General features: G+C 36.7%; 2 protein-coding genes across 9 annotated transcripts in view; both read left to right on the plus strand.

The window, feature by feature from the left end:
• Positions 1–4,837, plus strand: part of furina (furin (paired basic amino acid cleaving enzyme) a) — a 134,355-nt gene extending 129,518 nt beyond the window's left edge. For all 3 annotated transcript variants that reach the window (XM_051715232.1, XM_051715240.1, XM_051715250.1), the window contains exon 16: positions 238–4,837. In XM_051715232.1, coding sequence (XP_051571192.1) covers positions 238–857 — 620 coding nt within the window. In that variant the 3' untranslated portion in view covers positions 858–4,837. The remainder of the gene's footprint in view (positions 1–237) is intronic.
• Positions 4,838–7,061: 2,224 nt separating this feature from the next.
• Positions 7,062–12,235, plus strand: part of LOC127454558 (tyrosine-protein kinase Fes/Fps-like) — a 36,787-nt gene continuing 31,613 nt past the window's right edge. For 3 of the 6 annotated variants that reach the window (XM_051721850.1, XM_051721856.1, XM_051721869.1), the window contains exons 1-2: positions 10,417–10,435; positions 11,717–11,963. In XM_051721850.1, coding sequence (XP_051577810.1) covers positions 10,419–10,435; positions 11,717–11,963 — 264 coding nt within the window. In that variant the 5' untranslated portion in view covers positions 10,417–10,418. Of the gene's footprint in view, positions 7,248–7,456; positions 7,525–9,121; positions 9,297–10,416; positions 10,436–11,716; positions 11,964–12,235 lie in introns of those variants that run through there. The other 3 variants (XM_051721878.1, XM_051721888.1, XM_051721860.1) reach the window with 3 other exon arrangements.

Raw genomic sequence — 12,235 nt, forward strand, 5'->3', positions numbered from 1 at the left:
AAGGAAGTCACGCACTTTACGAGTGAGAGACTTCAATGAACAGAAAAGTACAGGTGTATGGAAGTGCATGGAATAAGAGTGATTAATTTAAAAACAATTCAAAAACACAGATATGTTTATGACCAATACACCTCTAATCTATGCACATTTTAGCTGGGATTGTGATAACGGGGTGTGCTGTTTACCTCCTAGCATTTTAAGTGATTAAAGTTCACTTTCTTCCTCTTCCTTATGCAGAGTGTAACCCAGGGTTCTACTTGTACCAGAAGGGCTGCGTGCGAGACTGTCCAGCCGGTTTCACCCCAGGCACCCGTTCCACCTTCCCTTCCAACAACGAGGTGTTGCCTGTCCCACACCCCACCTGCCTGCCCTGCCATGCCGTCTGCCTCACCTGCAGAGCTACAGGACCTCAGGACTGCCTCTCCTGCCCCCCTCACAGCCACCTGGACTCTGTCACCGGCACCTGTCTGCACCAGAACCAGATCCAGCGAGAGTCTCCGGACGGCGGATTGTTTCAGTCGCAAGATGACGGCTCGTCCAGGAACCTCCACCGAGACCTCTCCTCTCACCTGCCTGTTACCGTGGCAGTACTCAGCTGTGCCTTCATCATGGCTACGTTTGTGGGCGTGTTTGGCTTGCTGCAGCTACGCACTCGCAACCAGAACAAACTGCACTCTGCAGAGGCGGAGCCAGGCTCCGGCTTACTGCTGGGGTTTGGCTTAAACCGCACTGCAGTCGCCTACAAGGGCATCCCCAGCGTTTGGCGGGAGGACGAGGCCAACTCGGAGTCCGAGAACGAGGACTTTGATATCCACAACGAGAGGACTGCCTTCATTAAAACACAAAGTGCTCTTTAACCCCTTCTCGCCCACGTCCTCCCCTCTCTAGTCTCTACTGCACTGTTGTCTCTTTTCGTGGCCACTGGTGTGTTTTTCTTATGGGGTTCGTCTGAACATCTCACTTTCTCAGTTCCCCCGTTTCTATCTTGAGGGTTTTCTGTTCGTTTTTTTTCCACTTCTTTCAGTTATGAACCATGATTCACCTGGGTGGTTGACCTCTTGGTGCCTCTACGTGGAAAGCTTCTTATCACAAGTGATGAGTTTGAGTCGATTGTCGCAGTTTATAAGCAGGGCTGTTCCTGTGAAACTACAATAAACACCTGATTATTGTTTATTCTCTTCCCCTTTTGTGTTAGTTTCTCCCCGAATGCCTAGTGAGATTTTAAGAAACAAGGAGTGAAATGTTTGCATGTGAGAAACACAGATTTTCTTAGATTGAGTGAAACTACATTTATATGAAGTCAGTCCATGTGGCAGCAATTTAACGTGCGGTCGGATTCACTCGCTTTGCAGGGAGCCTTTTAGAAGAACATATCACTATTTTTACATGTTTAGGATCTGGAGAGGAGGCCGTGTTGTTGTACATACACTCATTTTTAGAGCTCCCTTCTCCCTCTAGAGCATCTACATTGCTGAATTCATGCTTTTTTGTCATTCTGCTGACAGTTCAAGGAATAGTTCAACCCAAAATTAAAATTGTCATTTGCTCACCCTCATGTCGTTCCACACCCTTATGATTTTCTTTCATCTATAGAACACAAAAGATTATATATTGCAGAATGTTCACTGTGCTCTTTTCCATAATGGGTATTGTGTCTGTCTAGCTCCAAGTGATTAAAAAACACCATAAAAGTATCAGAATAGTCCATACAACTCATGCACTTCTGAAGCCATACGCTAGTTTTGTATGAGGAACAGAATTAAACTGAAATAGTTATGCACACTCCTCCTCAAACTTAGCTCTCAAATCTCCTTCAATTCCAATGTGGCGCATAAAGACATGCCACGGCAGGTTTGTCGTCAGTGAAGATGCCAAAACCAATGCCGTTTGACATCTTGTTGTCAAACACGTCATATTTGAATAGAACAAAAAGCATTAATGAGATTTGAGTGCGACAGAGGGATTTTCAGCGAAGAACAATATCGGTACATTCTTAACACAAAGCTGTCGAACAGCTTCGGGGCACTTGGAATATCTGTAGCGCATAAGTCATTCAGACTACTTTTTTGGTACTTTTATGGTATGTTTACCCTAGTAAAACAGTAAGCAAAAGCATGCACATCAAGTGCCGAAAGTGCTCAGTGTAGGTACTCGAAAAGGGGAAAACAGCTTCAAAAGAAAAAGTTGGCTCAAAACATCACTAATGTGGCAACATATTAAATTTCTGTTTTTGGACCTGTGGTGAAACTACTTTTTCATTTGAAGACGTTTTGCTTAGTAGCCTATATACATTTCTTAAAGTATCCACCTTTTTCCTGAATGTGGACGTGTTCCACGATTTGCCTGTTTTCAATTTCCGGTTTCCAGTGTTTTCACCCGCAGAGGCGTATATTCTTAGTTCTTAGTGGGTAAAGTATTACATTTGTAGAAATTGTCAAAGAAATATGTGCCTCTATAGTGCCGATACTTCAGAGTCGAGCTGACCGTTTTTTTGTTTTGTTTGTTTTTTTTACACTGCCTCACCAGAGTATTTAGACGACATGAAGCGATGGTCCGAGGTTAGTTACATTGATATCATTAACTACTTCGAGTTTTTATGACAGCCAGCAACTGCTCAAGTTGAGCGTGAAATTCATTTTTACTCCAAATAACACTTAAATGGTTGTTGTTCTGTGTCTGGATTGCTCATTTCGGTTAGTTTTACATTGCGTCTTGAGACCAGAAACAGAAAACAGGCAATTAGAATCATCATGGTGCCGTCCAGTGTTTACTCAGGAAAACGGTGTTCAACAGAAGAAGGTCGTCTGGGTTTGGTATGACATGATGGCTGAACTAGTCCCTTAAAACTGCAGTAACCTTGAGCTCTCTCTTTGACTTTATGTAGGGGAGATATGATGCTATGATCTCTGCCAGCCTCTCCGAGCCAGCTCAGCAACGTTGAACTCTTCTGTAATTCTGTTCTCCAATTATGGATTTAAAACACTAGACAAGATCCCTGCCAATGGCCCATCGTAAAAAGGACTTGGCTTCCTTTTTGATGTTTGTAGTGATTATCCATTTATTAAATCTAGAGATGTTGGAGGTTTTCTTCTGCACAGTATGGGTGTCTTTTATAAAGGAAAGTAATCAGAGAAAGGCTCAAATGACCTCTCTCCAAGAGCAGCTATTGGATAAAAGTGAATTTATAAAGGGTTGACTTTTTCTTTTTTGACTGCTAAACAGTCATTCCATCAGGTCATTTTGTTTTTTTACTACGGTTTATAATTAGTAGTATGCTTGGCCCTGTCAGCTCATCAGTGACCTGAATATAGTACTGTTATTTTTCTATTCTGAATCGCATATTCATGATCTACATATTGCTCTCATGCAGTAACTTTAATAAGTGACAATTGAAAAAGATGTGATACATTGAATGTTTGCAATGGAGACCCAAAGAAGGTGTATGTATACATGCACATACGGTTGGTTATGTGATGTTCTCAGCTGATATGTGAAGTCTGACTTCCTTTTTCATATCATTAAAATAGTTTGCATTATTAGGTGGTCAGCCTTTCAAAAAAATGTTTGCAAACAAATCTTCTCATAGCTGCACACAACAAGAGACAAAACTGTGGCCAGTCATAAAACACTCACAAACTACTACTATTTGCAGCCTTGTAAAACTTTAGCACACTGTAATTCATGTAGGGCAACCAAGTTGAAGCATCTGCACAGCTCATTTACTTTATTTCAAGATGTGCTTGCTCTTCATCTATGCCCTTTTGCAGTGCAAGGGCTGTAGACAAACAGAACATATCTATTTACATCACCCTGGAGTTTAAGGGACATTAAAAATCTTGAGACTTTACAAAAGTGTTTTGTGGGTCTGGTACTCCCTTGTTCCTAAATTATAGTTTAAGACAGATTTTAGGGTTTAAAACATGTTAGATTTACCCACAAGGTTCTCCATCCCTCCCTCTCTTCTAGAGGTTATCTAGAGTCAAAACGTTTGACTGAATATTTCTTACTAAAAATAAATAAAAATTGCACCACTTTTTGGATTAAAGTCATTGAACTGAATGGCAAAAACTGGCCCAATCTCCATATATAGTATATAGTTATATAACTATATATACATTGGACATTTTGTTGAATCTGCATGTCTTGGAAGGTCTTCCTCTTCCGTTGTTTGCGATGTTTTTAGCAAAACTGTAATCTTGATCACAGCTATATTACGCCCATACAGTGCTGATTTGGTATTACGGCTGTCTTTTGAAGAGCTTCAACATTTGCAAAGGCATGACCAAAGACCACATAATAAAAATATGCTTGGCCTAGAGTGATAACATAATCATTAAAACACTCACTGAGTAAAATATTTAATAAAGTTTGGTTTTTATCTTTCGCTTTTATTTTGAGCTTTGTTGCAGTTTTACATTGGGTTACTGTGTGGTTTTGGCCATTTTTATTTTTTTGAAGGGGCTGGTGAATCTCTGACACTTTAAGTAAAAGTGATTGTGGTCAAAGCACTGGTGTGATGGCAACAGTTTTTATGCAGTATGGTTTCACCTTGTTGCAGTGATTCCGCTGCGCTTTATGGGCTTGAATGTCTACTTTTGTTTGTGTTCAGGCTTAGCAGAACCTCCCTAAACCTTTTGGTCATAGGATTTTATCATCACCATCAACTACATATATAAAAAAAATAAGGCCTATTTTTGTACAATATAAAGTGCATTGTCATTTACATGTAATTTCAAGATTATTTTGCTCTGTTTTTCTTTCTTCTTCTTTTTATTTAATTGATGTCAATATGCGAATTATAGATTATACAAAAAATAAAGATCTATGCAAACTTCAACATTTTGCTTTGCGGCATTTTTTTTTTGTGGTGGTGTTTTTTAATACACCTAACAATTATGTCTACAACAATTTTCTCACCTCAAAATAGATATATATATTTTTTAAACAGGCTTTGGTAGTTCAAGTTGGGGTTCAAATGTGGATTTTTGTGGATGACTAAATTGAAATGCTTTTGAACAGTGCACACTACTTTTAAAAATGTGTTTTGAAACTGTTCTGCTAACAAAGTGGTCTAGCATCCTGTTGCGGTTGAAGTGTTGCTTGCGTTGACTTCACAAAGATGATCTGACTGTCAGTAACATAAAGGAAGAATCAGTAAGAAACTGTTATCATTTAGCTACTATAGCTGGTCAGTTCCTAGACATGGTTTCTCAAACAAATTCAGTCTAATTCTACATTAAACAAATTTCAGTTTTCAGTTCTCTTTTTGACACTCAACTCAAGTTCAGATTAAATTTCGACCCTCAAGACACAAGAAAATATATTTTGATCTGTTCAATAGAATGTGCTTTACTATGAGAAGTTGAAAACAAAGCAATTTCTTGAAGTGTAACTGAAAAAACATAATGAAACTGAGAATGAGGAATTAAAGAAACAGCACGTTTTGCAACAAAAAGTGGACTTCCAGAGGACGTTATTCTGTTTGTACAATGTTACAATACAGGTGTTGAAGAATGCTATGAATCATTATCCCTTATGCTAAGACATTACATCATGATAGTGGTGCATCTTCATCTGAGCAAATTCTTCAGCATGATGCCAAAGGGCGGCATCTCTCTCTCTGCTATTCATTTCATAATATGTTTGCATTTAGGTATTTACGTTTCGAGCCATTAGGGAAGAGATTATTGATCAACCAAGTTTATATAGGTGCTGAACGTAAAATAATGCATGTTACAAAACTATGCGACAAAACCTGGCAAATTTTGCCAGATTAACCTAAATAGTTTTGCCCTTTACTTTAGGGTCCCTTTCCTATAAACTTGTGGGTTTATAGGAAAGAATATGATGAAACAGACTGAAACTGGTAAAAAAGCACGAAAGTGGAACCACTTATAAATTCTAACTACACAGCTATATTATGATTTTACGGTAAATAGTATTTTAAATGGTTTAAATACAGCTTTAAAAAAATATTTATATATATACAAGGATTCAGCAAAACGTACAATGCTTTCTACAAGCAATCACAAGGTTTCAGCATTCTAGTTAAGAATTAACCAGTATTGGGTATAATCTGATTTCAAAGTAAATACTGTATTTCACCTACTTTTTTGTAATAATAGTAGTGTAGGCTAATGCATTACATATTACATTCTTGTAATCAGATTACAGTTACTGACTTTCAATTAAGGTCATTTACCTTTAAAGGGATAGTTCAGCCAAAAATGAAAATTCTCTCATCATTTACTCACCCTCATGCCATCCCAGATGTGTATAACTTCCTTCTACTGAACACAAATGAAGATTTTTAGAAGAATCTCTCAGCTCTGTTGGTCTATTCAGTGCAAGTGAATGGTGGCCAGAACTTTGAAGCTCCAAAAAGAATATAAAGGCAGCATAAAAGTAATCCATACAACTCCAGTGGTTTAATCAATGTCTTCAGAAGTGATATGATAGGTGTGGGTGAGAAACAGATCAGTATTTAAGTCCTTCTTTGATATAAATTCTCCTCCCTGCCCAGTAGGTGGCGATATGAACAAAGAATGTGAATCGCCAAAACAAATAAATAAATAAATAAAAGGTAGGCCTACATGACAATGTAGCTACAATGAGGAAATATACTGAAATATGACCTTATTTTGAATTGGTTGAGTGGAAAAAGTGTCTATGAAGTGTTTTAGAAACTTCCAGTTCAAGTGATTAGTAACAAGATTACTTTTAAATGAAGATATCGATAAAGTAATCTGATTACAATTTTTAGAGTACAGTAATTAGTACTTTGTAGTGGAGCATTAAAACATTACATAAATTATTAAACGAATGTTCCAGAACTGTTTCCAAATGTCTCATTATTTTATAGAGTCATGGTTTACTATAAAAAATAAATAAATAAATAAAATCTTAATATGAATGCAGATTTTTTTAATCTTTTAAATACAAATCTAACTGGAGCATGACAGATTGTTTAGGTATTCAAGTGTAATAGTTACAGGTTTAATCCTACTGAATGCATTGTGTCCTCCTCCTCCTGCTGCTCTATTTTCTCTGCTTTATCATGTCTTCCTGGTTTCAGCTCGACTGCCGCTGCTGTCAACACAAGAGCCTGTGTGTCGTTCTGCTCGCTCAGCTCATTGTTTCAGCCGGTTTTAACGCACTCTTTTCTGTTTGGCGCGTTATTATAATGGATATTTACCTCTTTCGACCTTATTGAAAGAAGACATTTTGCTGCGCCAGACAAATCTGAGGTGAGAATTTACAGAATTTCAATTCTTGACAATACACTGCCTTTACTGTACATAAAAATATATGAATCCCCAATAGTGTTATCTAGAGATGTATTTAACGATCCGCTGTTTATAGTTATTTTAGAACGTTACGACAATTAGAATAGCATGCTAATTATTTGTCACCCAAAATGTAGTAACAGGCTAATTCGAATGTTTTTCATTCAAAGGGAAGGAATCACCATCTGGTCAAAATGTGCCTTGGATTTCACTAAAAGAAAATATTCATTGGGAAAAGGCACGTCTTCTGTCATACAAAATCACATCCCCAATATAGTCAGAGAAGTACACCTTAAAATCTTACACAAAATGTATCCTACTATAGGATCATTTCTAAATTTGGGAATGATAATTTGAATTACAACTTTCATAAAGTGAGTTTTTAATCAGCAGACCATCTTTTCTTTAAATGTCCCCTTACTTCAAAGTATTGGGTTGACTTAACTAATAATTTGTTTTTGAGTGACATGTAGAAGAAATCCTCTCTGATGTCATATTGCCCTCTCCTTCAGACAATAAAGAAGTCCGAAGTATCTTCTGCATGGCTGTATTCAGTTATTCTATTAAATCAGGGGTCAACCTGTGGCTCTTTGATCAAAATCAATCATGAGCGTTTAAAACTTTCTAGAGACAATTTTCCTGCAGAAAGTGTGAGTGCGAATGCAAAGCTTGAAGTCAGTATTGTATTGACAAATATTAATGTATTACCAAAATGCAATACAAACACAAATTTGATAAGAACACACATTTGGCAGCATTTTTTGGGACGCAAGGGAATTTAGTAGGCTTAATTATTATGATTAATAATTTTACATTTGTAATTGTCTTTAGTTTTTAATTTGTAGGCTATTTGTAATTTTACACCTGGTGTCCTTGACGGATGCTTGCATGATAGCAAGTTGGAGAGGGTAAATGTTTGGATTTGGGGAGGTGGTTATATATAAGATTTTTTGATCACTTTGTTATTTTATTACTTTTGTCGTTTAGTTTAAAGTGCCATTTGAATTTAGAAATGTCTTTGGTTTAAGTTTTTCGTGTTTCAATAAATACATTTAATTTTTAAAGCAAAATCAATAAGGCAAAATTATTCACTGACCCTTGGCAGGGGGTTGACCATATAATTGGATATCGCAATATTTTAAAGGCGATTATCCTTAAAATAATTTTTTACATATGGCCCAGCCCAAAAGAGAAGTAAAATTTTTCACGAACAATTGTAAAATGAAGTAAGTTTATGGAGACCTGCACAAACACGTGTACTCAATTCCATACTGCAACATGTTTCCTATTAATTTTTGCATATTTGTTTGTTTTTGTGTTTTTGAGTAGTCTATGGGCAATATAAACATTTTATTTTATTGAAAAACTTTGTTTTTGAAAATAGTAAATTATTCATTTGTGCAGTGGCTCTTTCAAAATAAAATGCATCAACCAAAAATTTAAAAATTGGCTCCTTAGTGAAAAAAGGTTCCCGAACCCTGTATTAAATTATAATGGTTACTATTTGCAGAGATGGGAGAATATATATATATATATATATATATATATATACAGTAGTGGCCAAAAATATTGGCACCCTTGGTAAATATGCGCAAAGAAGGCTGTGAAGAAAAATCTGCGTTGTTTAGCCTTTTGATCTTTCATTCAAAAAATTCACAAAAATCTAACCTTTAATTGAAGTAAAACAATTGAAACAGGGGAAATATCTCATTATTAAATAAATATTTTTCTCCAAAATGCAATGGCCATAATTATTGGCACCCTTTTATTCAATAATTTTTGCAACCTTCCTTTACCAAGATAACAGCTCTGAGTCTTCTCCTATAATGCCTAATGAGGTTGGAGAACACATGGCAAGGGATGAGACCATTCCTCCATACAGAATCTCTCCAGATCCTTCAAATTCAGAGGTCCACGCTGGTGGACTCTCCTCTTCAGTTCACTACACAGGTTTTCTATGGGGTTCAGGTCAGAGGACTGGGATGGCCATGGCAGAACCTTGATTTTGTGGTCAGTGAACCATTTTTGTGTTGATTTTGATGTTTGTTTTGGATCATTGTACTGCTGGAAGATCCAACCAGGGCCCATTGTAAGCTATGTGGCTGAGGCAGCCAAGTTTAGATTTTTTATCTGTTGGTATTTGATAGAGACTGTGATGCCATGTATCCGAACAAGATGTCCAGGACCTCTGGCAGAAAAACAGCCCCACAACATTCAAGATGCAGCACCACATTTAACTGTGGGCATTAGGTACTTCATCTCTGTGTACGCCAAACCCATCTCTGGTGTTCGCTGTCAAAAAGCTCTTATTTTGTTTCATCTGACCATAAAACTCGGTCGCATTTGAAGTTCCAGTAGTGTCTGGCAAACTGAAGACGCTTGAGTTTGTTGTTAGATGATAGCAGAGGCTTTTTTTTCTTGAAACTCTCCCAAACAACTTGTGGTAATGTAGGAGATGTCTGATTTATTTTTATTTATTTTTAGACTTTCTGACCCCAAGACCAAACTAATTCCTGCAATTCTCCAGCTGTGACTCGAACATCCTCCTTACCCTGCGTGGAGACAATATAGACACACATCCTCTTTCAGGCCGATTCGTAACATCTCCAATTGATTGGAACTTCTTAATTATTGCCATTGTGGTGGAAATGGGTATTTTCAATGCTTTGGCTATATTCTTATAGCCACTTCCCATTTTGTGAAGTTCAACAACCTTTTGCTGCACATCAGAATTTTATTCTTTAGTCTAACCCACTGTGATTGATGATTAAGGAAATTTGGCATGTGTGTTACCTCATATTTATACCCATGTGAAACAGGAAGTCATGGCTGAACAATTTCATGTTACTAGTCACCTAGGTGCACTAAAAAATGTAAAATATGAATGGAAATATACTTCAGATATATTTTACTCCTAAGAATTTCTATGGGTGCCAATAATTGTGGCCAGTGAAAATATTTATTTAATAATAAGATATTTCCCTTCTTTCAATTGTTTTACTTCAAGTAAAGGTTAGATTTTTGTGAATGTTTTGAATGAAAGATCAAAAGGATAAACAATGCAGATTTTGTTTTCACAGCCTTCTTAAATGCCAATATTTTTGGCCACTACTGTATATATATTTCCTGATCATGCAGTGTGAAATAAGGTCAGTGTGTTGTGTACTGCTGTATAATTTGTACAGGTCATATAATAAATTGCAAATCATTAATTTTGGGAAATTTCACAATATTTCCTTCTGACTCCGAGTTACTGTAGAGCCATTTACTATCAATTGCCTCTCACATTTCAGAGGCTTTTGTAATATGGGAAGTTGTCAGTATAGACAGCATCCCTTTTTGGCCCGCATTGCCCCTGGGGAAGTGAAAGTATCAGAAAACTCCCAAGTTTATCACATTAGTCATTTTCATTGGAAAAAGAAACAGACTTCACACTGACGTGTTTAACAGAAATCTGTATTTGGGCATATTTTGGTTGCTTTTCTTTTTTTTTTTTTTTTTTTGTGGTGTTCATTACAGTACTAAACAGAAAGTTTACTGTACCAACAAACCTGTTGTTGTTGTTGTTGTTTTTGTTTTTTTTACTGATACACAAAGTAGGGCATAAAAGACAGACTTCACCCAAAAAAAAAAAAAATTCTCTCACCATTTACCCACATGCCATCCCAAATGTGTATGACTTTCTTTTTTCTGCTGAACACAAACAAAGGTTTTTAAATGAATATTTCATCTCTGTAGGTCCATACAATGCAAGGGAATGGTGACCAAAACTTTGAAGCTCAAAAAAGCACATATAGGCAGTATAAAAGTAATCCATAAGAATCCAGTTGTTAAATCTATATCTTCAGAACCGATATGATAAATATGGGTGAGAAACAGATCAATATTTAAGTCTTTCTTTAATATAAATTCTCCTCCCTGCCCAAGAATGCAAATCACCAAAAAAAAAAAAAAAAAAAAGAAGAATGTGAAAGTAAAAGTGAAAGTGGATATTGATAGTAAAAAGGATTGATCTGTTTCTCACACTTATAATATCGCTTCTGAAGATATAGATTTAACCACTGGAATCTTATAGATTACTTTTATGCTGCCTTTATGTGCTTTTTGAACTTTAAAAGTTCTGGTACCAATTCACTTGCTTTGTATGGACCTACAGAGCTGAAATATTCTTCTGTAAATCTTCGTTTTTGTGTTCAGCAGAAGAAAGAATGTTATACACATCTTGGATGGCATGAGGGTGAGTAAATGATGAGAGAATATTCATTTGTGGGTTAACTATCCCTTTAAGATTATTTTATATTCTTGGTCATGACATTACTATCTATTTGCAAGTGTCCCAGCTAACCATTCTTGCACATTTTAAATGTCAGAAAGCTGCTTGATTTGTCCAATAATAATGAGGATATGTCTACTGTGTCTGTCTTCCCCAGGCTGTTGTACTGTGCTGCAGGTATGAGCTTTGCAGAGGATTTGTGGTGCCCTCAGGGTCACACAGCCTTAATGAAACTCCAGGACTCTGAGCTGCGATTGATGGAGGTTATGAAGAAATGGATGACGCAGAGGGCCAAGAGCGATCGCGAGTTCTCCATGCAGCTTCATCAGATGTCAGCCATGGTAGAGAAGCTGGAGGGGTCTCAGCCTGGAGGAGGTCTGGACTACATCAGCCAGCTCAATAAGGTGATGTTTCTTTAGAAGCTCAGCTCATAGTTTCAGCATGTTCTATATGGGCATTATGTAATCAAGTTGTACTATTGTTAGATCAGTTAATTAATTATTCAAGCCCGGTGCATGCTGGTTTCACCCACTTTGAAAAGTTCAGTAAAATTTACTTATTTTATTTATCTGTGAAATTTACTCTGTAATAATATGACAAGGTTTTCTACTTTAGGATTCATACATGATGATGCATTGTAAACATAACAAACAATCATAAATAATATTTACTTACA

The sequence above is a fragment of the Myxocyprinus asiaticus genome, chromosome 2 (assembly GCF_019703515.2).
Source record: "Myxocyprinus asiaticus isolate MX2 ecotype Aquarium Trade chromosome 2, UBuf_Myxa_2, whole genome shotgun sequence".
In the NCBI taxonomy this organism is placed as follows: Eukaryota; Metazoa; Chordata; class Actinopteri; order Cypriniformes; family Catostomidae; genus Myxocyprinus; species Myxocyprinus asiaticus.